Raw genomic sequence first — 25,877 nt, forward strand, 5'->3', positions numbered from 1 at the left:
ATGTTTGGTGACCTTTTGACACGAGGGACACGGTCTTATTCCTTTCCAGGAGATAAACGTTCCCACGTGCAATGGGGAAAGAGACTTCATTTCCCCATAGATACTTTGATCTCCCCTAAAGACCTTTCCTCACTCAGGGAAACTTTCTCCTTTGAAACAAAAAAAGGAAAAATGAATTCTTCCTTCCCACAACAGAAAAGTAAGCCTTTCCCTAAAGCAGGGTTTCCCCATCCGGGTAAGATGTGTGGACTTCAACTCCCAGAATTCCCCAGTTGGAGTCCACACATCTTGAAAGTTATTCAGGTTAGGAAACTCTGTGTTCAGGTGCGAGAAATAAGGAACCTGGGTTTGTTCAAATGAGTACAAGTTTTATTCCGTGCTAGCTCTCTACAGGAATCTGAACTACTAACAGGCAAGAGAAATTAGCGGGAGATAAGAATCTACGGAATTCAAGGGGGGCTGGACCTAGATCTCTCTTGTGGGCGTGAAGTGACTCCAAACTGATGATCCACTTGATTCCCTCCCTCAGCCTACAGCTTGCAGCATAAAATAACACCTGTTCAGCATTACAATAGATACAAATTCATTAAAATATATATATATATAAACATATTTCTAACAACAATAACGACATTTCTAACAACAGTAACGACATCTGTGACATCTAACACAGATTCATAATAGTATGAATGATGTCTTCAGTTTATAATATAACACCGAGCATATAAACACACACAACTCTCATTCTCTGGGACCATGGATATTTAAATTGATTCTGGCATTGTATTAGCAAAAACCAAACAACCTATTTAGCTCCGCGTTCTTCCTGAAAAATCCTAATTTCATTGGTTGATTTCACTGTTGCTGGAGCATAGGGCAAGCAAAAGCCACTCTGTGTGTGTGTGTGTGTGCATGAAATCTCTTTTGCTTTTGTTTTTCTGTCATGGATCCTTTCACGGCTGCTTCCCGATGAGGATTCCTCCATCTCAGCAACTTGGAAATAGTTAGAGGCATGCTGGCTGGGTGTTGCTCTTGGGTGTTGAAATCCTTCTGCGATGCTGAGGCGGAGAAACCCTGTTTCTAAACTGAGATTTTGGATGCTTCCACTTGGAAATGTAGATTTCCACAAAGTCCTCTTTATCTTCTGCTTCTTAGACGGCCTTTGTCCATTAGATCTAGACAAGGAGATCGGGGTGTTTCTTTTTTATATATACGCGGTGGCCTTCTTTTAATTTTGAAAGCCGCCTGGCGACACCAACCTGTGTGAGCTAGGCAGCCATAATAAATTTGATTTAATAAATAACTCGATAGCAGCGTCCTCTCACCTAGGGAAGGACATGCAGGTGAAAAGGATGAGTGCCCCTTTTTGAAAGAAGGCTGGTGAAGCTAGGTTGGGATCTACCGTTGGCCCTACGGAGTGGTTCCCTAGATGAAGAAGCAGAACTGGGGGAGACAGGCTGGAGCCAGGTCTCGTAAAAACTCCCCTCGGTGTCAGTTTGACTAATTTGTTCGTCGTATCCCTGGCAGGATTCAAACGTGGCCCGTCAAGGGTGCAGGCCCATAAAACTAATGTAGTGAGGAGGCCGCCTCAGGGATGATAGATACGGCCCGCCGCTTGGAACAAGCATTAGCTTTATGAACCAGGGGTAATTGAAAGGAAAAATTTGTCATTGGTCTCTGGCGGACAAGAAGTTCACGGCAAACTTTCTTGACTGGCAGCGGTGGGTGGGTTGCCCATCTTCGTGCATATTGATCAGGAAGGAGAAGGAGGATCAACGGTGTTTTTTTCCAAAAGGAAAAACTGGGCTTTCTTGGTTTTTCTCCTTGAAAACGTTTCACTCCTCATCCAGGAAGCATCTTCAGTTCCTCAAGGAAAACAAAACAAGGAAATCCAGTTGGGTTTTTTTTTTTTTTTTGGAAAAGCACCTTTGGAGAAACCATGACCTGAATGATTGAGAATCTCCACAGACATATTAAAAGGATTCCGGCAGTTACCCCCCCTTTATGAGTCTCTAGCCAAACTCCAAAAGGATTTATTGGGAGTCAAAAGATGCGGCACTGCCTGGGTGTAGCCGACTCTGAGGCACATCATTCATTGTCACCCTTGACCCTGGTTTTCCCCCCACCCCCTGGGAGTATCGTAATTCATATTCTCCAATGGGACACATCCACAGCCAAGAGTCATCAATCGTGCTCTCCAGTTACAATTTTGCACAGCAGAAACTTTGGTCACCTAGTTACTCTTTTTGAAAACAATTATGGAATGCAGTTTCGGTTTGCGAGCAGCTGCACTGCTCCCCCTTCCCCTTCTATTGGCAACTCTAAAAAGACCATAGAAATATTGTATGAGTTGACACTAGGCTTGCAACCTCCAGGTGTGGAGGCTTTAATTCCCAGAATTCTCAGCAATGGTTCTGCTCTTTAGGGAATTTTGGGGGTTGAAGTCTAATATCTAAGGAAGGTCAGAATGGAAAATCCTGTATTAAATTATAATAATCTACGGACTCTTTGGTATCATCCAGTCAACTCTTCTTAGATTCTTTGTAGTCGTTTTTAATTTGGATCACACAAAAAAAGGGAAGTGTGAGAATGGTTCTAGAAGGAAAGGCCATGAAGCAAACACCAGGTCGGCTTCTGGAGAAGGGAATCATCAGAAGGGCCACAACTTGAAAAAGGACTTGTGGTTCCTCTCATACTTCACATGGTACAAAGAGGACAAGATACAGGGCCAGATGGAAGTTATTATTTGAAGTCCCCACTTAGTTCTCTTATAGAAGAGAATATACATAGCTCAGAGTTGAACTGTGTGGAGTTTTGGGTCCTCTCTAAACTTGGTTGTTTACATGCAGATGTTTTGTTACGTAACCAGGTAACATCATCAGTGTTAGTGGGTGTAGGTTTGCTCCTTGTTTATATACAGTCACTTGCTCTTCCAGTGTTGGTGGGGGTGTGGTTTCCTTCTTGGTGGTTCCTTGATTAGGGTATTGGTTTCTGCTTATTTGTTCGTCTGGTGTTAATCCCTGCTTCTTAGGAATCAAGAAGGAAACAATGCCAGAACACATCATTTCCAGCAACCAACACCCAGATAAACAAGGATTAAGACCTCACCAATGGAAAAATAGCTGGCCAAGGCAAAATATTTTTGCCAAGATATTTTTTTCCCCATAGTTTCCTATGTGCGAGGTGTGAAAAAAACGGGACAGCATCCAACCAAGTCACACATATACCCATAATTTAAACTTCCCAGAGGAGGGAAAATGAGCTTATAATGAATACATGGATTTTCTGGGGATTCCAAATGTGTTATCACTTAGTGTGGTGAAGAGAAGACACGGTAGTTGTCTTCCATATCAGAAACATTGCCAGTTTCCAAAGTCAGGATGAGCCATGGATGTGACAAACAGAGACTCCAATAGAAAAAACTTCCTAACATTATGGAAGATCAGATGCTGGGAATAAATTGAGGCCAATTTTGTAGAGATACTTAGGAAGCAATTCGATGGCCATCTGTCAGGGACGTCCCATTTGAATGCTACAAGTGGAATCTGGATTGAGCGAGACACCAAGACACCTTCCAATTTCAATCTTATGATTTGATATCTCTACATCAGATCCCATTCCACACTCACCCACACCCCAACCTGACTATTCTGCATACCACATTTTCCACCCTCCTGACAGATTCAGGTTCAGCAGACCATTCTGTTTTCCAAACTGGACAGAAGTCCTTCTTGTTAAGCTTGGCAAAGCCTAGTCATTAAGAGAGGAATGGACTCTTTATCGAGTAGTTGACTCTTCCCAAGAGAAGTAAGCTAGTCTGCCAAACCGGAGCTTCCCTTGCCAAGATGCATCAAAAACTTGCGGTGCCAAAGAATAGCTTCAAAGTTTTCAACTTAACTTCTTGCTGGTGTTCCTTCACCAGCTGGTCCATTAGCCTCAGGCAAAAGGGGCAGAGCTGGTTGTGTAAAACGCTAGGAAGCAAGTTAGGAATTTGCAAAACCAACAAATATTAAGTCTAGAAAGCAACTTGAACACGTTCAGGTTACTAGAGATTAGTTGCTTCCATGTATTCAGGTGAGTCTTTTGGGTGGACAATCTGATTTTAGACACACCCATCAGCCCTTCTAGATAGACTGAACCAGGAAATCAACACCACAGCAAGGATAAAGTTACTTTTATCAAGATGGGTCTAATAAGAGAATCTTTCAGGTCTTATTATGCTGGACCTCTTACACTCCAGGGAATCAGGGGAGCATCCGTCTGACTCGCTTCTGAATGTTATCTGGATCTTAAAACAATGTTTCAACCCCGTTTACCTAGGCAACAGTTCCTGCATATCTCCATTAAGTTATCTTCCTTACTCTCTACACAAAATAATTTCTCAACTTTGGCAGCTTGAAGATAATGTGGCCTTCAACTCTCACAATTCTCTGGCCAACATGGGAGCTGAAGTCCATCTAATTTTGGAAGTTGAAATCCACATAATTTGGGGAGTTTGAAGTCCATTCTGGTTTACAGAATGGTCTACATAGTTTTGGGAGTTGAAGGTCATTCTGGGAGTTGAAGTCCATCATCTGCTGGCTGGGGAATTCTGGGAGTTGAAGCACTCACATCTTCAAGCTACCACGGTTGAGAAATACTGATCTGTAGAATGTCAGCCTACTGAAAGGTGGTGTCCATGTTCTGTACTGTCTAATCTTCTGAGGCTACTAAGCTAGCTCTTAATTAGTTCCTGAATCCCAAGTCCAAAAAACTGAGTGCAGCAAGAGACTCCATGTTCCAGCCATGCAGGGTTTATGTGTATGGGTTTCCTTGAGACGGTCAGATGTGGAGTGTAGGATATAGGTAGACGTATGGCTGTCTGAGTGCTTGTCTCCAAACGCTGGGTACCGGATTGGATGCGTCCGTATCCATTCAACTGTCACCCCAATCAAGTGAAGGCGCTTTAATTGACTTTAATAGCCATCAAATGCCATCAACAATGTCTCTTAATACACAAATCAATTAGCCAGTCTGATTGGCAGGAGGAGAGTGGTCAGGTGGCCGAGAGAGGCAAGAGAGGAGCTGAGCTGCACACAGCCGGTTGGTCGAGGGATGCTGGGAAAAGCCTCCTTCACCACGGCAACAGAGGAGGCTTTGCAAACAGCACTGTGGTACCCCTGGAGGCTTCTATATTCAGTTCGTGTTACTCTCTTAGCTTGATGTTCCAGGCTATAAATGTAGCGTTTATCTTTTTAGCTCGCTCCAATCCTGCCTCCTTAGGAAGTGGCTTAGATAGACGCAGTCATGCTTGCATGAAGTGTTGACATGCAGACAGTTTCTGGTTCAACATTCTGGCCAGCTCTTTAGACCAGCCATCTTTCAGGAAGCCTTTTCCATTTTTTTTATCCACCTATCCACCTGCCCTGGGATTTGGTTGCATTTTCACATGACCTCCAGACTGGCTTCGGTCATTACAATAAGCCTCAGTATGCTTGGCCGTTGTTTACTGAATGTTTGGATTTCCATCACATCCTAAGCCATGAAGCTCAGTTCATAAACCACCATGGCTGAGTTCGTGTTGTGGGCTAAGCCAAAAACAAACAAATCACATATTGTTGTGGTATGGGAACCTCACTAGAGTCAACACGCTGTGGCTGTTTTTTGTCCATACTAATTTTGTTTCTGAGTTTTCCTTGACTTGTGTTGGCTAAACTCCAAGCCTTCCCCAACCTTTCGAGTATCTTCCCCTTGAATCTAGGATGATCATGCTTGATCTGTCCAAAAACAGTGTTTCTCAGCCTTAGCTACTCTGGGACGGGTGATCTTCAACTCCCAGAGTTCTCCAATCAGCATGTTGGCTAGGGAATTCTGGGAGTTGAAGTCCTCACATTGCCAAGGTTGAGAAATGCTGGTTAAAACTCCACATGGGGGAGAGTAAGTTTGGCAATCGAGACAATACTACTTGTGAGACGAGTAGCAAACAGTTTTACCTTCCATTGAGAAAATTAAGGTCAGTGGGTCATCCTTCTGAAATTATGTTGCATGCGTGAACCTTGATAGAAAAGCTAAAAACTGGGGCAGATTTAGAATAATTGCTTGGGTAGACTGAAAATATGTGGAATCCAATTCCTTGATGCAGGACTTAGGGGAAAAGGACCAATTCAGAGCGTTACAAAGATTCTTACGAGTTACCCTCCTAAAATGTAATATGTGGTCTTTCTTTCCTAAACTGGACGAACCTGACTTTTTTTTCTACTGGTCCTTCTTTCTTTCATGATGGTAGTCTGATTTATTTTATTGTTGATCTTCGCCAAGTGTTCGTTTTGTGGTGCCACTACCTAGTCACTATGGGTCCTAGCGTGGAACTACCAAACCAAATTAAATTGTTGTGTTTTTTTCCCCTCCCATCATGGTGCTCAGTCTATTTCCCTTTCAACAAATGTTTTGCCAAGAAAATGAGGTGAAGACACATAGATGCCTCTGTCCCAAATGTGCTTTTTCAGGACGCAACTAGACTTCCTTTGTTCTTCCTTGAAGATATTTCGCTTCTCATCCAGGACATTGAAGTGAAGAAGCTTCCTGGAGGAGAAGTGAAGTGTCTTCAAAGAAAAACGAGACAGTCTAGTTGCCTTCTTAAAAAGCACCTTTGGGACAACCGTGACCTGGATGACTGAGAATCTCATCTAAATCTGGAGCCCCAGTTCAGAAAAACGATCCATATTAGAACATGGAATGACTCTATACAAACCCTAGAATCTCACCAATCCTTCCTCTGTTTCCTTTGGCAGATGAACCGCCCAATCCAAGTGAAACCAGCAGATAGCGAAGGCCGGGGAGGTAGGTGGCGTTGTTGTTGTTTTTGTTTAAAACATTCTTTGTATGCTCAAGACAGTTTCTCCAATGGGTGGTGCAGGCAACACTCCATGTTGGTTTAGATCATCTGTGATGCGGTTGATGCGCTCTTGATGTGGTTTAGAACAGAGGTCTCCAACCTTGGCAACTTTAAGCCTGGCGGACTTCAACTCTCAGAATTCAGCCAACCAGCTTTGCGGACTTCAACTCCCAGAATTCCCCAGCCAGCTTTGTGGACTTCAACTCCCATAATTCCCCAGCCAGCTTTGCGGATTTCAACTCCCAGCAAAGCTGGCTGGGGAATTCTGGGAGTTGAAGTCCACCAGGCTTTAAAGTTGCCATGGTTGGAGACCTCTGGTTTAGAGATGATTGGTGAGGGACGATCCCTATGGAAGGGGAGGAGTGTAATAAACCCTAGTGAAATGGATGTTTCTCAGGAAGAAGGGAGCATATTCCAAAGAGGGGGTTAGGTGGGTGGGTGGGGGGTTGAGACAAGAGCCAACCCAGCCCAGAGTTAGATCGGAGAAGGAAGAGCTATTCCATAGAATCTCCCAGGGTGTATCTGTTAGGGTTAGAGTACTCTAGGTTTGGCCTGGCAAGATTCTGTCTTCATGGTGTGAGCAAATAAAGAACTAGACTTTGCCTGGATTGTTCTATGTCATTCTTGGGTTGAGCCTGCCTCATCCTTCTCAGGCAAGAAACACAATTAGAGGAGCTAAATCTACTTTAGGCTACAGGATACACCAGAATCTTGCATGTTTGAAGGTACAAACTTCCCGCCACCACTTTTAACCACCTGACTAATTAGGACAAACCCCAAATCTCTTCCTGTGACTGTGTTACAGCTGTGGGCTCTTCCTTCCCTTGTTTGATCCTTCCCTAGGCAGCATCTCTTCCCTTCTTCTCCCCAGGTCTCCGTTCCATTACAATGTTGAATCAGACCGAGAGGAACCATATTCTCTTAATATCATCATGCCTGAGCCCCTCAAATCAAATTAAGATCTCGGTTCTCCGTTCTGTGCCACTCAAGTCCTCCTGTTTTTTAAGTAGCTACTCTCCCCTTAAAAGAAAACAAAGCAAAATCAAATTGGAAATAATTAATTGGAAGGCTCTTGGAATGATGCCCTTTGTTTCCCAGAAGACAAATTCCATTAGAACTTCAGGAAGAACCTCCTAATGGTGAAGGTCATTCTACTCTGGGTTTAAATCCACCGAGAAACAGTGGCGATCCCTTTGGAGGAAGGCTTGTGTTTGGCCACCAGCTCTAGTAGGAAAGTAGAGTTGATGACTTTAGTGGAGCCTTCAAGTCTCCAATTGTAGGATTCCGAGTAAAATAGGAACCGTGCAAATCTTTGCAATTTGCAGATCGTTGCAGATTGTTTGAGTAAGAAGGGTCCAGAGGAGGAGACAGTTTAACTAATAGAGATGCAGAATCCTAGCTTATGGCAAACCTTTAAAAAAATCCTTTGGAAGTCCAAGCTTGGGATCTGACAAGCTCTTCTCCCTTGTAACACAAGGGTTGGTGGAGCTTGGACTGCTTTTTCGTGCATCTGTTTCAGACCGGTGGCATTTTTTAAAAAATAGCAATCTCTCCACTGGCTACATTTAAATTGGCACTTTTGATACTTGGCCGTTGACCTTAGAGGCAAGAACACAGTTTGTGGTTTACACAGCAGTGAGCATTTGAGCAATTAAGCCAACCCATGTAGGGGAGAGAAAAAAAAACCTAGTTTAGAGGCAGGAGGCACAGTGATGTGGCTGAAACCCATCAGGTTGAGCTCTGAACAACTGCTACCTCCCCATCCCTATTTTTGATGTGATTGCAATAAAAAGCAAAAACGGAACTAGAAAAGGACAATTTGATCCTTTAACTTTGCAGGCACTGAGGAACACAAAAGCTGAACTCTATTATAGAGCTGTGCCCACTTCCCACGCACGCCGACACACTGAATTTTAATTAAATTTAAACGAGATTTTGCTTTTTTTTTTTCCCCCTTACCCCACCCATTTCTGGAAGTTTTAAAGGTTTCACCAAAGCTACACATTAGCCTTGGATCCAAGATGGTGAGGGATTTACCATTTACTTAAAAACATTCAGTGGCTGCATTTTTATTTTGGTTCGATGCCTAGAAATATGTACAAGTCTGCATTTTATTCAAGTAGACATTTGCACGAGAATGGAGATTTGACAGTAAAAAATAACGAGGCATTCTGGACACACCTGAACCAAATTCCATCTTGGTTTGCTGTAATTTGGCCACGATACTTTGGGCATAACATCTAAACTTAGCGGACAGTGACACCCGCCCACTCTGTAGAGAACATTTTAAAGGCCTCAGAATAGCTGTTCGTGGCTGACCGGCGCCCTCTAGGGGAATGTGCTTGAATAATAAAAAAAAGCAAGCTGGAATCCCAAATACTGTAGTAGCGTTTACAACCAGATTGAAGTTTTGCCAGAAGCTTCAGGACTTGGAGAACTGATAGAAAATTCTCAACATCACAAATCACGAGGAGGGTGAATTGTTAATGCTCCCCTAAGCTATCTACTTAAATAAATACCACTACCTTACCCTCATTTGAGGTAACAATTCTCTTCTCCTTGCCAAAAATAACAGCCTTCCAAACCCTCAGTAAGATCATTTCCATTTTCAATTAGAACAAAGCAATCAGTGTTAGCAAAAGGAAATTCAAATTGGCCTGATTTTGCATGGATCTCTTGAAAGATTATTGTTGATATTATTATGATAGCGGGTGAGCCCAGAGTCAGCCAGATGTTGGGATCGGATTTGGCATTTTTATTCACCCACCGAGTCCTTCCTAAGGACCTAGGAGAGACAGATGTTGTTTGATGATATTATTAGCGATAGCATTATCTGTGCAACAATGTGAAATCACAGCTGACAGTTCTTTAGCTGGTGCTGGCCTTCACACACTTCTTTACAAATAGGATGTTGCAATGTATTGGCACGGTACATGATGTGTGGCTATTTAAGATGAGTTTTATTGGAGATGACTTAGCACAGTCTGTCCACTCTTCCAAAAGTTTGCCTAATAATGAGGAGGGGGATTACAAAATCCCAGAGTAGAACACCTCCCAATTACACATCCGAGGTCTATTTGCAACCATCTCTTCTTGTTGAATTTCTGAAGTTCAACCTCTTTCTTTTGAAGAAAATCGTCTCTTAGTTGAGGAATCTCTTGGCCTCTAGATCAAGGGCCTCCAAACTTGGGAACTTTAAGACTTGTGGACTTCCAGAAATCTGGGAGTTGAAGTTTGGAGACCTCTGCTCTAGGTCTCACTAAATACATATTCCTGGCATTGTTCAACCGCAGCTGAGCTGGTTAGAGCTCCTGGGAGTTATAGTTTTGATCAACAAAGTGGAGAGTCCCAGTTTCCTGGCTACTCTTGCTACTTGAATGGCTTGTATCCAAGGTGTACCTTGGTTGACTTCTCATCTGAAATTTCTCCCCTCTCTCCTCCTCGGTCTTTGCACCTTGTTCCCCAGGGTTCTGCCTACAGTCGCATGTATACAAGGATTGGTCTTTTATTCCCAGGTCCTCAGGCCCGAGCAGGGTAAATAACGATCTATTCCAAAAGAGATGTAGTTATTAAACACAATTCAGCTAGTGCCAGCAAAAGCTCCAGGTATCCCAGAGGGAACCAGGAAATAAATTACCCACTTACAGAATGTAATTGGTGAGGGATTAAAAATCAATGGCTAAAACAAGATAGCAGTTTTGGCCAGATTCTTCGGAGAAGGAGGAGAAAAATAAAATCCTTCCCGGGGAGACAACCCTCTCCATCTTTCAGCCCATGCTTGCCAATGATTGGACATGAGCCATCATCCTGCAGAGTTTTGTTTTTTTTCTTCCTGGAGAAATATCAGGAAGACATTTCATGAGTTTCCAACTCGTGGGGTGATAGCTAACCCCAAAGGTAATCAGGAATAACCAGTTCTGCAAGTGTGGTAAGATCAGACAGTGGATGTAGAGGTGAGGAACATCAATGAAGGCTCCAGAACCTCAATAGCCAAATCCTTGTCTTCTTTCAAGATTTTCAAGAAAAGGTGTTTTTTTTGTGGGTGGGTGTTTGTTGAAAAGGTTGATAGCGATCATAGCTATGTGGTACAATTATCAGACTGTTGGATCAAGAGGAGAAAGTTGGGATGAAATCTCCATTCAGAGTATTTGAAGATTTTCAACCAGTCATGACGGGACATAACTGTCTTCCGGTATTTGAGGGACTTTCACAGAGAAGACTTATTCTCCAAAGCATCTGAGGGCAGGCCAAGAAGTAACAGGTGGAAGCTAGTCAGAGAGACATCCAACTTGGAAATAAGAAGGGTTTTCCTGACAGTTAAGTACTATGAAGCAATAGAACAATGAGTTGTGGGTGCTCCATCACTGGAGGTTTTCAGAAATACACTGCACAACCATTTGACCAGGATAGTATAAGGTCTCCAGCCTTAAGCAAGGAATTGAACTAAAAGACCTCCAAACTCCCTTCCATCTCAACGATTCTATGTCTTTTGAGCCTGGCTTTCCTTGCAGAGTTACAGGCATGACACTAAAATGAGAATAACGATGAACGCTATTTGGGAAAAAATGTAGTTTCTTGATTTCTAAATTTATAATATATAAATTCTGTACAACAATATAAATCAGAAAGGCAGGAGAGAAATCAAACCAAGAGTTGGCAACTCAAATGTTTCCCATTGCAGCCGATACAATCTTCTTGCAATTGGCTTTGTCCACTGAAGAACCAACAGTTCTTCATACTTAAAAAGAGAGAGCAGGCACAGAAATAAGAAACTAACATACGAAATGGAGGGGGAGCATGGAATACACTCAGTGTAACAATAGACCGAGATCTGTTTGAAGAGCTGTTTCAAAGGATTGCTGTCCATTTCAAAGTAGCTTGGCTGAAAAACTGCCCAACTCACGTGTGTTTTAAAAATAGAGATTCCTGAAAAAGAACAGCCGCGTGGTTGTGAAGCTGTTGTGAGCAGAGAGTCCCAGAGTAGCTGATTGAGCAGATGATCTCCTGGTAGTAACCGTCTCTATGCTGAGAAGAGACAGTAGGTTGCATCTCCATTCACACAACTTGTATTATTTCTAGACCTCTATGGGATTCTCCATAGGGTTGGGGACAAGGAGAGGTAGATTAAACATTGTCAGACCATATTTAAGCACTTCACACTCAACACAAAGGTCTACAAGCCACAATGGTGTCACTACATGCATGATGACGTTGCCGTGTAACTGTTGCCTTCGTTGCATTTGTGTCTCGATGCCTGATGCAAGTAAGCACATTTCTTTGTATTTGTTCCTCCATTCAACAAATCTATATAGCTGTAGGCGATGACCAGGTTGAACCCGAAGGAGGGATCAAATGCAACATCAGCCTTGAGTCCCTTCACATCCATAAGAGATCTAAGTCCAGCCCTTTTTGAATTCTGTTGATTCTTATCTACCGCCAATTTGCCTTGGGTGTTAGTAGTTCAGATTCTTGTAGAACACTAGCATGGAATAAACCTGTACTTGTTTGAACACTCTTGGTTCCTTATTTCTTACACCTGACCCAGGGTTTTCCCAACCTGGGTAACTTTACAACGTGTGGAGTTCAACTGGGGAATTCTGGGAGTTGAGGTCCACATGTCTTAAACTTACCCAGACTGGGGAAAACCCTGCTTTCGAGTCTATCTGCTGCCAACTTGTTTTGATTGTCAGTAGTTCAGATTCTTGTAGAGAGCTTAAGCTTGCGATAAACCCTTGACTTCTTTTGAGCTGCCTGGATTCCTGATTTCCTGGCAATAGCTGCCCCTTGCATGTGAAGTGACTCTGGATGGTGAACAATAATTGTAGCATTTGACATACATACTTGCGTCAGGCATCAAGGCGCAAGCCCACACAGGCAGCAGTTATAGGATGACACCATGACATGGGTATTGTTCTTTTTGAAGGCCACGGGTTTTATGTGAGCCCATGAGACACATTTCATCGGTGATTCAACCAGCCTATTTTCCGAGTTTCAGACACGCAACCTCGTACGGTTGGGATGGGTTTGTACAGTTCATTAAGCCGCGTAGAAACAAACTAAATGGCGACCTTGGAGCCTCAAAATCTTTGAGGAACCTACCTGCCTCCAAGTTCTGTTTCCTACAGGTGTATTTCTTGGAACCCTGGCAGTAAAGTTAAGACTTATTAAGCAAGTCAGGCCAACCTCCCCCCACAAAAGCAGGACATCTCTAGAGCAGGGGTCCCCAACCACCAGTCCGTGGACCAGTACTGGTCCGTGGAACAAATCCTACCGGGCTGCTGGTTTGCTGGGTGCCACCATCTTGTTTTGATGAAAAAGTGCTTCCGGTGAGCTTTTCCGGGTAGAAAGCTCACCGGAAGCACTTTTCATCAAAACAAGATGGCGGCACCAGTGCTCGTGAGCTTTTCCGGGTGAAAGCCATTTCTACCCGGAAAAGCTCACTGAAAGCACTAGCGCCGCCATCTTGTTTTGATGAAAAGTGCTTCCGGTGAGCTCACCGGAAGCACTTTTCATCAAAACAAGATGGCGGCGCGGCGCCCAGCTGATGCCGGTACCGGGCGCGGCATAAAAAAGGTTGGGGACCACTGCTCTAGAGGGTGTGTATGTGTGTAAAAACATTCCAGAAGGCATCTGCAACTGTGTAGTTGCAGTGCCCCCTTTGTACATGGATGCAGCATTAAAAGTAGGGGGTTGGCCTCGGATTGCACAGTTGCAGATCCTCTTTGATGTTTTCGACTTACAGATTTCCACAAGAAAGCGGGTCAAGGAAATTGAAGCTAGCTCTCAGTCCCACAGTCCAAGAAAACACAATTGTTGCTCCTGCGGCTGGCTCTGGTTCCGAAGAGAGCGGCTTTATATTTAAGGAGAGAATGGATGAAACCCGATCCCTTAACTAATTTTCTCAGCCTCTCCACGGACAAAGAGTCTGCCATGCCAGGCTGTTATTTATTTATTTATTTCCAAGGCTGCAAAGAGTGGCCACCTTATCTCTTGTGTCAAATGCCATTAAAGCCGAATGCTGCGGAAAGCGCTAGAAGAGACAGATGCTGGTAATAATGATGAACGGATCATTATTTACAGAGACTCCAATGAGGTTTTGGTTATTTATGACCCTTGAGAAAGCCAGGAATGGTAGGTTATTGGGGAAGTCAATCATAACCACGTAGGAGCTTGTTACGTTATTTAATAGTCTCTTCCTCTGGCGTGCGCACATATGGAAGACGTGCTTCCCGTAACCTTCAGATCTGCCAAGTCTTTCTGTATCTGTCCTATTTATTGCTCCACCGTGAGTCAATTCAGAACATGACCTCAGAGCTTTACCTGTTGCTAGCTTGCCTAGAATGTAGAATCATAGGGTTGCAAGGGACTTCAGAGGTCTCCTAATCCAACACACACACCCTGCTCAAGGCGTACTAACCCAGTCAAATGGTTCTCCAGCCTCTTCTTGAAAACCTCCAGTGATGGAGTACCCATAACGTCTGAAGGCAAGCCATGCCACTGATTCATTGTCAAGAAATTCCTCTTTAGCTCCAGGTTGGATCTCTCTTGAATGATCTGCCACCAGTTGCTTCTCATCCTGCCTTCAGATACTTTGGAGAAGAGGCCAATCCACTCTTCTTCTAACAATTTTTATTGACTGTTTCCTAGTTTGATTCAATTGTTCATTATACTTTACGACTATTATGTTGTACCCGATGATTCTTGAGTCTTGACAAATGTATCTTTTCTTTTATGTACACTGAGAGCATTTGCACCAAGACAAATTCCTTGTGTGGCCAATCACACGTCCAATAAATCTATTCTATTCTGTTCTGTTCTGTTCTATTCTATTCTATTGTATTTCATTTCTATTCCTATTTTTATTCCTATTGTACCCTATGTCTATCATTAAGTGTTGTACCTTATGATTCTTCACTCTTGGCGAATGTATCTTTTCTTTTATGTACACTGAGAGCATTTGCACCAAGACAAATTCCTTTTGTATCCAATCACACTTGGCCAATAAAGAATTCTATTCTATTCTATTCTATTCTATTCTATTCTATTCTATTCTATTCTATTCTATTCTATTCTATTCTTATTCCTTATTCCATTCCATTCCATTCCATTCCATTCTATTCTATTCTATTCTATTCTATTCTTATTCCTTATTCTGTTCTGTTCTATTCTATTCTATTCTATTCTATTCTATTCTATTCTTCTTCCTATGTTGGGCCATGCCACAACCTGTTGCCATCTCATGCTTATGGTTGGGACTCCAGATATCCAGGATATTCTCATTCCTCCTTTGGCTTTTCCCAAATTCCCTTCCTGTCTCATGCTCAGGCGTTGTGTGAATTTCTACTTCACATTTGATGCAAATGCAGCTACTGTGATTTGTAAACCAAATTTTATGTTTAATGGGTTGTGGGAATTCTCACAGGGTTGGTGTATTCAGAAAACCATTGCCACATAAATCAGAGCTTAATTCTGGATAAGCCCATATTCCAGGTTCCATGGCCACATGGCATTCTTCCTCCACATTGGTTCTGGAGGGCACACCAGGTAGGCAAAAAATAGAGGGGGGATAGGTGATCTATCAGATAACCAGGACCTATGCCCTGAAAGCTTTGTAGGTGACAGGTAGTATCTTGAATTGTACCCAGAAGCCAACTGGAAATCAATGTAGATTGCATGGGCACAACAAGAAGTGACCATCACTACTCACACCACTGCATTTTGAGCCAGCTGTGACTTCTGGGTGGTTTTCGAGGGCAACCCCATGTAGACCATGTTGCAATAGTCCCATCATGAGGTGACCATCGATAGAAGAGAAGATATGTAGCTCAGGGTTGAATTGTGGGGTTCTTGGTACTCTCTGAGCAAGCAAACAACAGAGGCCAGAAAGTACCAAGGACTTCTTGGCGGCCATTATCTCTAGACTACACCCATGTGGTTTCTACTTGACCATTAAAGCAGAATGAAGTGTGTCATTGCCATGTCAGACTCTGCTAGCTGATGGAAGAGTGTAGGACAACAATGTCCTCCATGGGTTAGTTAAGAAAACAAATGCAGAACTGGAGATGCAATTTCTTACAGTGAAACATTGAGCTCTTGACATAATGAGACCAATTCTAGTTCTTCCTAACATGACTGGCTTTGGCTCCTTTTGAAGATCCAGAGGTCCTCTGGCTGGACAATGCCTCTGATCCTCACTTCTAGGGCAGGCCTGGTCATCAAAGCCACCCCACCCCCAGTTTACTTCCAGGTGGTTCTGATCATTGCATTTTTTCTGTAACTCCGACTAATGAGAGGTGGCTTGTTTTTAGAAGACAGGAAGCTCTTTGTAGGCATGTTGGGGAAGCAACAAAGCGAAGACGACGTCCGGCGACTCTTCGAACCCTTCGGACAGATTGAAGAATGCACCATCCTCCGAGGCCCCGATGGAGCCAGTAAAGGTGAGGGGGGCAGATGAAATGGGAGGGTGGGTCTAAAATGGAAAGAAGGCAGGAGAGGTAGGATCCATATGTATGTCAACTAGGAGTCTACATGGCAGACACTAGGCAGGGAGGACCAATCTAGAAGGGTTGATGGGTATTGATGGGATGTCTAAAGAAGCATCCAACTTGGATCCATCTGATCTACTGTGTCTAATCCATTTATGGATTGAACCCCATTTCTGGGTTTTCATGATACACGGGACCACTGAACAGCCAACGTTGGTTGCTCGGCCTTTCGTTCAAACCGAATTGAAACCTGAACGGAGTTGAACTGAATCGAACTGAGTTCTTTCTCTGCCTCTAGGATGTGCCTTTGTCAAATATGGAAGCCATGCAGAAGCTCAAGCCGCCATTAGCACTCTCCATGGGAGTCAGACCATGCCGGTAAGTGTGGGCCAAAGCCTACATCCAGAGAGAGGAACACAGTAGTGTACAACTTCATGCACTTGGAAGGGAAAGGGCCAAAGGCATTGTTACCCACTGTGCAATACCGATAGTTCTTGACGGGACCAGAACTTCCTTAGTTCAACAAGACAGTTGGCAGTCCCTTAATCTACCTCTCCTTCCTTCCTTCCTTCCTTCCCTCCCCTCTACCTCTACCTCTTTTCTTCCATCCTCTCACCCTCCCTCTACATTTACATACTTCCTTCCTTCCTTCTTTTCTTGTCCTCACGTTCCCTCTCTCACCCAAACACACATTTTCTCCCCCTTTGTTCCATCGGCTGCTAATTTATCATCTCGATGATTGGATCAGATTCTTGGGGATCAAATCACTTGTTGCAAAAAATAACTCTTTGCTGTTTATTCTGATCAGCAGCTGTGTTCTCCAAGCAGGTGTCAGGAGGTAATTGAATCACCGGCTGGAGAAAACTGTCATTTAATTAACAATGAAGGTCATAGTTCTAAATGAGAGTGAGAGGGGAAAGGAGGGAGCAGGGAAGCCCCAGGAGCCGTGGTGATTGTAGAACAGGATTGAAATGATCAGCAGTTACAAGGAGGTTGGGCTGACAGTGAGCTCCAACCACCCCAGAAGAGTTTGGAGGGAGGAGGGGCAGAAGAAAAGAGGTAGAGGGGAAGGAAGGAAGTAAATGGAGGAAGGGAGGGAGGGTGGAAGGACAGAAGAAAAAAAGGAACAAAAAACAAATAGAGGTGGAGAGGGAGGAAGGGAGGAAGGAAGGAAAGGAAGGAAGGAGGAAGGAAGGAAGGAAGGAAGGAAGGAAGGAAGGAAGGAAGGAAGGAAGGAAGGAAGGAAGGAAGGAAGGAAGGAAAAAGAAGGAAGGAGGGAAGAAGGAAGGAAGGAAGGAAAAAGGAAGGAAGGAAGGAAGGAAGGAAGGAAGGAAGGAAGGAAGGAAGGAAGGAAGGAAGGAAGGAAGGAAGGAAAGAAGGTAGGTAGATTGGAGGGAGGGAGGGAGGGAGGGGAGGGAGGGAAGAAGGAAGGAAGGAGGGAAGAAGGAAGGAGGGAGGAAGGAAGGGAAGAAGGAAGGAGGGAGGGAGGGAAGGAAGGAAAAGGAGGGAGGGAGGAAAGGAGGAAGGAAGCAAGGAAGGAAGGAAGGAAAAAGAAGGAAGGAGGAGGGAAGGAAGGTAGGTAGGATGAAGAAGGAGGGAGGGAAGGAAGGAAAAGGAGGGAGGGAGGAAAGGAAAGGAAAGGGAGGAAGGAAAAAGAAGGAAGGTAGGTAGGAAGGAGGGAGGAAGAAGGAAGGAAGGAAGGAAGGAAGGAAGGAAGGAAGGAAGGAAGGAAGGAAGGAAGGAAGGAAGGAAAAGAAGGAGGGAGGGAGGGAAGAAGGAGGGAGGAAGGGAAGGAAGGAAAAGGAGGGAGGGAGGGAAGGGAAGGGAGGAAGGGAAGGTGGAAGGAAAGCTTCATCTATTGACTGTTGACTGTTGCCATCAAAAGGAGAAGACAAATTTCCAAAGGCACAAAAAAAAACCTCCGTTCCAAAATCACCCATTCTTCTTAGAGGACCCCATCCCAAAGCTGAAATGCCCAAGCATCTTCTGAGTGACCTGAAGATTATAACCCCCAATTCTAAGGTGGTAGAAAGTGGGGAACTGTGAAATACATGACCAAAGCATAATCAGGATCATTGTTAGTCATGAAACTGAAGTGTGTGTGTGTGTGTATGTGTATGTATATATAATTTTTTTTAAAAATCAATCCTGGCCTTGGGGAAAAATAGCACGCTTGGATCCTGGGATTAAAAATGCATTTCGGGAAATGGTCACTGCAAGGATTAGCACGTTTATCTCCCAAGCTTCTCTCAGCCCCCCAAACAGACTGTGGCTGTTTCATTACAGGGACAAAATCAATCCCGTTTCATGTAAATAAAGATAAGGGTTGTTTTCTTAAATAAGGCTAGTTAGCTGGAACCCATGGAGAGTCAATTCCGGTTGAGATAGCAGAAGTCTCCCATCAATTGTTTCCATGGACACCGCGGGCAGAATACCTCAGAATCCCGGGCCTTTTTGCAAATGTCAGATCCGTGGCGGGGTGGACTAGTCTATTATGGGCAGTAGAATAGGGTGACCAGGGATGGTTTAGGACAGGTGTTTTCGAGTTGATGGAAAGGAGTGCTGGCTAGGCGAGAGTTGCTTTTGGCGGGGTTAGCTGAGCGATGGTAGGTCTAGAAGTCTCTCTTGATAGAGGCAGCCCATTTTTTTTTCAGTAAAATCTGGGTGAAAAAAAAAAGGACCAAGGGCAATATGATAGCAGTGTTGCAATATTTGAGGGTCTGCCCCAAAGAAGAGGGGAGGGGGTCAACCTATTTTTACAAAGCACCTGAAGGCAGGACAAGAGACAACAGATGGAAATTAAACAAGGAGAGAAGCAACCTGGAATTAAGGAGAAATTTATTGACAGCTAGAACAATTAATCAGCAGAACGACTTGTCTCCAGAAGTTGTGGTGCTCCATCATTTTTAAGCAGGGGTGGGATTCAAATTTTTTAACAACTGGTTCTGTGGGTGTGGCTTAGTTGATGGGTGTGGCTTGGTGGTCATGTGACTGGCTGGACATGGCCAACTCAACATTGAAGCATGCATCTCCTCGCCTGGCTTCTCATGACTGTGGGGATGCTGCAGCAGTTGTAAGTGTGAAAAGGGATCATAAGTCACTTTTTTAAGTGCCATTGTAACTTTGAATGGTCACTCTACACAAGCAAAGTACCAGCAAAGCAGGGGGGAAAAAACTCCAGAGAGGTTCCTGAGACAGGAAATTTAGTCCTGCCAAGAATGTAATAAGGGTTAACGGAGAGGCAGTTTCTGTAAGCAACACCAGAATGTTTCCTTCCTGCCTTCCTTACAGGATTAGGCCAGTAAAAATTTCTTCTAACAACCGGTTCTCCGAACTGCTTAGAATGTTAACAACTGGTTCTAGCGAATAGGTGCGAACTGGTAGAATCCCATCCCTGCTTTTAAGAAGAGACTGGACAGCCACTTGTCTGGAGTGGTGCAGTCTCCTGTTTGAGCAGGGGGTTAGATTAGAAGATCCCTTCCAACTCTGTTGCTCTTCTGTTATTCTAATTCATTGGCTAGACGTCCACCAGCCCAATGGCTTTGACCCCCCCAATGGAAGCAAAAACCTGAATATGAGCGTTAAGTCATTTCATCCAGGGATAAGTAAGTCTACATGTTTACACAGGGCTCTGTAAATTGAAGAGGTGGGTCAGGAAAAGCTGGCCCGCTCTGGATCTGCACATTAAACCACAGTGTGGTTTGTTTACCAGTAAACCAGCTTGCACAAGAGCTTAGTATGATGTAGCAACTGAGACGCGGTGTATTTACTTCATGCTTTTATTATAAGCCCCACTTTGGGTCGCCGTTTTCACAGGGCGGTGAAAAACAGGGAGCCGAAACGATCCACTTCAACTGTTGTGCTCAGTGAATGCGGTATTTTTCAGGAAAAGACAAGAGTAGAATTGTAGGTTCAAGAACTTAAAGCCCTGTTCAAGGAAGGCAGTTTGGTCACCGCGATATTAAAAAAAGAGGAAGTGGAGACTCTAGAAAGAGTGCAGAGAAAAGCAACACAGATGATTAGGGGGCTGGAGGCTAAAACACATAAAGAACGGTTGCTAGAATTGGGTAGGTCTAGTTTAATCAAAAGAAGGATTAAGGGGAGACAGGATAGCAGCCTTCCAATATCTCAGCGGCTGCCCCAAAGAAGAGGGAGTCAAGCTATTCTCCAAAACACCTGAGGGCAGGACAAGAAGCAATGGATGGAAACTAATCAAGGAGAGAGGCAATCTGGAACTAAGGAGAAATTTCCTGACTGTTAGAACAATTAACCAATGGAATGACTTGCCTCTAGAAGTTCCAATTGCTCCAACACTGGAAGTTTTTAAGAAGAGATTGGACAACATTTATTTGAAATGGTCTAGGGCTTCCTGCCTGAGCAGGGGGTTGGACTAGAAGACCTCCAAGGTACCTTCCAACTTTATTATTCTGCTAGTTTAGAACATGGGTGAAATTTGCTCCAAGTAGCCCTCAACATACAACCACCATTTCTACTGTATAGCGCAGTGTTGGTGCGGTGTCAGGGGTTTTCAGTTCGATGTGTGGAGTGTGAAGGATGCGTGTTTGTGTTTATTTTCATGGTCATGATGTGCACTGAAGATGGTGTTTCATTTCATTGTATGAGGTGCAATGACAAGAAAGTAAACGAACTCACCATTGGAATCAGAATTTCTATCGCTAAACAAGGTGGTTGTTAAGATATTTTTCAACCCTCTTTACCACGGTGGTTAAGCAAATCACGGCAGTGGTTAGATGACTCGTGGGGTGGCTCCCCCCCACTGCTTATCGGGCATTGGCTAGGAAGGTCACAAAGCGTTGATCCCATGACCCTGGGGACATTGCAACTGTCCTAAACCCATGTTGGTTGCCCAGAGCCCAAATTCTGATCGCGTAACCATGAGGCATGCTGGGACAGTTGTAAGTGCAAGGATCAGTAATCAAATCACTTTTTTCAGTGCCGTGGTGACTTCGAACGGTCGCTGAATGAGTGGTTGTAAGTCAAGAACTACCTCTAGTACAGAGGTCTCCAAACTTGGCAACTTCAAGACTTGTAGACGTCAACTCCCAGAATTCTGGGAGTTGACGTCTACAAGTCTTGAAGTTGCCAAGTTTGGAGGCCTCTGCTCTAGCACAGTGGTCGCCAACCGGTGGGCCGGGGACCACTGGTGGTCCACAAGAAAATTTTGGTGGTCAGTAGAGAAATGTCACCCCCCAAAGCAATTAATCCAGGCTGTGCAAAAACACAAGGCTGAGCTGCCCACATGGCCCATGGGAACACAAGGCTTGCATCACTTGCATTGTGAACAACACGTAGTGAGGGGAGGAGGGAAAGGGTGGAGGGAGGGAACTTTCCCTCCTCGCCCCATGCGCCTGGCCTGGCCACTGGGCTACTTCTTTCCGCTTCTTTCTTCTTCTGCTTTTGACTGCATGCAAGGAAAGCAGCCAAAGTCTTTCTTTCTCTCCCCCAAACTCCATCAGAAATGAGTCTTTGGGACCCTGCAAGGCCTCCTGCTCCAAGAGGCTGCGCCAGCAAAGACTCATTTCTGGCGGAGTTTGGGGGAGAGAAAGAAAGACTTCTGCTGCTTCTGCTGCTTTCCTTGCATGAAGCCAAAAGTCTCTCTCTCCCTCCCTCCCTCTGAGAACAGAGCTGGAGGTGGTGTCCTGTGATCCCAAATAAAGAATGATTGATCAGTAGGAAAACGGGGTGGGGAATTTTCCTGCAGGCATTTTTGGGGGGATTTTCCCAGGGTCTCTCGTCCACGGGATTTAAAATGATGAGTTTGGTGGTCCCTGCGGTCCAAAAGGTTGGCGACTCCTGCTCTAGCAGATACCAAAGGGAAGGGAAACTCCCAAATAAAGGTCCCGCCCTGATCTTCAACATTGCTCCTCTCTGTTGCAACTGCCTTTTCCCCGTAAGATTCGCTTGCGAGACTCCTCCATTCAAACCAACACACAAGTGCCGGATACAATCTGCCCCACTCTCTCTGTTTCTGTCTCTGCTTCTCTCTTCCCTCTGCTAGGGTGCATCCTCCAGTTTAGTTGTGAAGTTTGCCGACACAGACAAGGAGCGAACTCTGCGGCGGATGCATCAAATGGCGGGACAGCTGGGCATCTTCAATCCCATGACGATCCAGTTTGGAGCCTACGGAGCCTACACACAAGCGGTAGGAGATGCTGGATGCCCTGACCATAGGGCACCATTATTTCCCCATCGAGGAACATTTGGACAAGCCAGAAGGGGCTAGTTGGGTGAGGAATGACCCAAGGCTCCCTGGTTCTCCGTTCTTTCTCCTTGACCTGAAGGGAGACACCATTTGGCCGTAGATGATTTGGGCTAAGGGTGGAAAAGCTAAGCAGGACAGCTGTCATATAGGACGGTGATGGCTAACCTATTTGTTGTCACATGCCGAAAGTGCACACCTATTCATGTGAAAGCATGTGCGTGTGCCTGCATTCCTAATGCAATGCATGTGCAACCCCTTCCATTTGCCACGCCCCCCTGCTCATGCGGGCACGATCCCCTCCCCTGCTCCACTTTTGGGCCTAGCAGTGTTCTGACCCACGCCCTTTTCCAACAAATCAAACACAATCCAAAAGGAACAGAAACCTTGTAATGCTTTTACCAAATAATTAGCTGTGATAAACACAAGCCTTGCCAAACTGTGTGAGACTTGCCAAAAGATAACAGACAAGAAATAATTTGCAAAATAAGAATCTTCAAATACAAACTCAGGATACTGGAATGTCCACGAGGCTGGAGAGTCAAAACGTCTTTGCCTTCTGCAAAGTATATTTGTTTCACAGCTGGCTTTTATTTTCTTGAAGGAGGGGCCATTACCTTGCAGCCTTACTCCCGAGTCGCCCATGCTGTTGTAGCTGCTCTTTCCTCCGAGCAATCCTACACACATGCGCACTTAGCACAGGCTCCTCGGGAACCTCCTCATCGCTGCTGCCAGCCCCCACAATCTCTGAAGGCAGCAGTCCACTCCCTGATGGTCCTGGCCCCTCATCTGAGTCCTCGCTCTCCTCAGCCATCCGCACCTGCTGCCAGCTAACCACAACAAGTAGGCCTCCCTGCAGCCTCCTGGGAGTGGCCCATTTTTGCTCTCAGGAAGCCGCAGGGAGGCCTACTATGCTCAAAATGGAGAGTGTGGAGGGCCGTGCTACACCCCCCGGCACTCCACCTGCCCACCGTGCATGTGCATGCAATCCCCCTCCACCCACCCCTGCACATGTGCACACATCTCCTCTGCATGTGTGGCAGAGACCTGAAAATCAGCTAGCCGGTGGGAGGCACACATGCATGTGTGGTGGAGCTGAGCTGGGGTGACGGCTCGCAAGCCCGCAGAGAGGGCTCTGTATGCCTCCTGTGGCACGTGTGCCATAGGTTCGCCATCACGGGTATAGGAGATTCCCCCAAACCTACCACCTCAGCTGGAAGGAGATTTTCATCATCAGAGATGCCATACATCCTTTCTGGAGATGACAGTGGCGAGCACTGCCCTCCACTGGCCAATGCAAGTTGCTGCATTGCTTACTGGGAGGAGACAAACATGGATGGTCTTCTCCAGGAGATAGAACAAGCAGTATGTGCGTTGATACATAAAAAGGCCAGAAAAGTTGGTTCAAATCTCACCTCAGCTGTGATGGTTTTAGAAGGAAAGGCACAAAAATTAGATAGCCTTCATCTGTTCTCCACTCCATCCCCATCAGCCCAAGACAGCTGTGATGGCTGAGAAACCAAGATGCCAGAAGTTCTGGAATATCTGGAGGAACACTGGTTCTCCATCCTAGTCTTAGCATCCTTAATTGGCCAGGATGGACTTTCTTTACATAGCTCACTGTGAGGGTTGGTGAAGGAAGTTATCCCATAGGTGCTTTTCAAAAGGAAGCTAGACTTCCTTAGTTCTTCCCTTGGAAGCATTTCGCTTCTCACCCAAGAAGCTTCTTCCGTAGAACTGTAGAAGGTTCTTGGATGAGAAGCGACATGTCGTCAAGAAAAAAAATGAAGAAAGTTCATCTGCCTTTCAAAAAGCACCTTTGGGACACCCATGACCTGGATGATTGAGAATCTCCATAGATGTCAATGAAGGAAGCTATATCAAAGCTGTTGTCCATCTGAAGGCATCATTTCAGTGTCTCTTGATGTTTGTCTTCACAGGCCTAGAACTACCTCAAGAAGGCCAAAAAGGCCAGTCTCCATCTCGGGGTGGGAGAACGTTCCTTGCAGGTTGTCCCTCACTAGAAGAAGAAGATCAATCTTCACCAGTGAAGTCCAAGCTAACGTTGCCCTTCTTCTCCTCTTCCTTTTCTCCTGTCCTCCATTTTCTTTCTCTGGCTGTCCTCCTTCCCTCCTCACTCCCCACGTGTGTCCTTCTTTCCTTAAGATAATGCAGCAGCAGGCAGCACTCATGGCTGCCGCACAAGGAAGTTGTCTCAACCCCATGGCAGCCATTGCGGCAGCACAGATGCAGCAGATGGCCGCTTTCAACGTGAGCGGCTTGGTGGCAGCTCCTATGACACCCTCGTCAGGTATGAGCCTTCCTGCACGGTCTTCTTGGGGTAGCCAGGAGGAAGAGCCAGGTGGAAGTCCAATAAGCTTCAGAGCTTCCTCCACAGTAGATATCCTACATCAGCATCTTCCCATCAGGGACGTTGAGTGCCCAAGGTGGATTTCTCTGGCCCTTTAGCCTCCAGTGAAGCTCTCTTGTTTAATTTTAGCAATAGCACTTATATACCGCTTTACAGTGCTTTACATCCCTCTCTGAGTGGTTTACGGAGTCAACCTCTTGCCCCCCAACAATCTGGGTCCTCCTTTTACCCACTTTGGAAGGACGGAAGGCTGAGTCAACCTTGAGCCACATCAGAGTGGCAGAGTTTGCCTGCTGCATTGTAACCATTGGAAGGGAAGGAAGGGAAGGGAAGGAAGGGAAGGGAAGGAAGGAAGGAAGGAAGGGAAGGGAAGGAAGGAAGGAAGGAAGGGAAGGAAGGAAGGAAGGAAGGAAGGAAGGAAGGAAGGAAGGAAGGAAGGAAGGAAGGAAGGAAGGAAGGAAGGAAGGAATAGCAATAGCACTTAGACTTATATACCACTTTACAGCCCTCTCTAAGTGGTTTGCAGAGTCACCTCTTGCCCCCAACAATCTGCATCCTCATTTTACCCACTTTGGAAGGATGGAAGGCTGAGTCAACCTTGAGCCACATCAGAGTGGCAGAGTTTGCCTGCTGCATTGTAACCATTGGAAGGGAAGGAAGGGAAGGAAGGGAAGGAAGGGAAGGGAAGGGAAGGAAGGAAGGAAGGAAGGAAGGAAGGAAGGAAGGAAGGAAGGAAGGAATAGCAATAGCACTTAGACTTATATACCGCTTTACTGCCCTTTTTAAGTGGTTTGCAGAGTCAGCCTCTTGCCCCCAACCATCTGGGTCCTCATTTCACCAATTTCAGAAGGATGGAAGTCTGAGTCAACCTTGAGCCAGTCAGGATGGAACTGCTGGACAGAGTTAGCCTGCGATGCTGCCTTCTAA

The 25,877-nt window shown here is 45.1% G+C and overlaps 1 protein-coding gene and 1 long non-coding RNA gene across 9 annotated transcripts in view; both read left to right on the plus strand.

Annotated features, from left to right (window-relative positions):
- The window catches only part of LOC113425338 (uncharacterized), a 370,548-nt gene that overhangs the window by 241,747 nt on the left and 102,924 nt on the right, over positions 1-25,877 (plus strand). The gene's annotated exons all lie outside the window — the stretch shown is intronic.
- CELF6 (CUGBP Elav-like family member 6) overlaps positions 1-25,877 on the plus strand; it is a 150,676-nt gene that overhangs the window by 96,566 nt on the left and 28,233 nt on the right. For 5 of the 8 annotated variants that reach the window (XR_015750774.1, XM_087972591.1, XM_087972590.1 and 2 more), the window contains 5 exons: positions 6,771-6,819; positions 16,183-16,311; positions 16,658-16,737; positions 22,379-22,522; positions 24,746-24,890. Coding sequence is in view for 7 of the 8 variants with exons in the window: in XM_087972591.1 (XP_087828717.1) it covers positions 6,771-6,819; positions 16,183-16,311; positions 16,658-16,737; positions 22,379-22,522; positions 24,746-24,890 (547 nt within the window). In the remaining variant the exon portion in view is untranslated. The remainder of the gene's footprint in view (positions 1-6,770; positions 6,820-16,182; positions 16,312-16,657; positions 16,738-22,378; positions 22,523-24,745; positions 24,891-25,877) is intronic. The other 3 variants (XM_087972593.1, XM_087972595.1, XM_087972594.1) reach the window with 2 other exon arrangements.

The sequence above is a fragment of the Notechis scutatus genome, chromosome 11, assembly GCF_049901735.1.
Source record: "Notechis scutatus isolate UNSWTSFEM ecotype Mainland chromosome 11, rNotScu1.2, whole genome shotgun sequence".
Taxonomy (NCBI): domain Eukaryota; kingdom Metazoa; phylum Chordata; class Lepidosauria; order Squamata; family Elapidae; genus Notechis; species Notechis scutatus.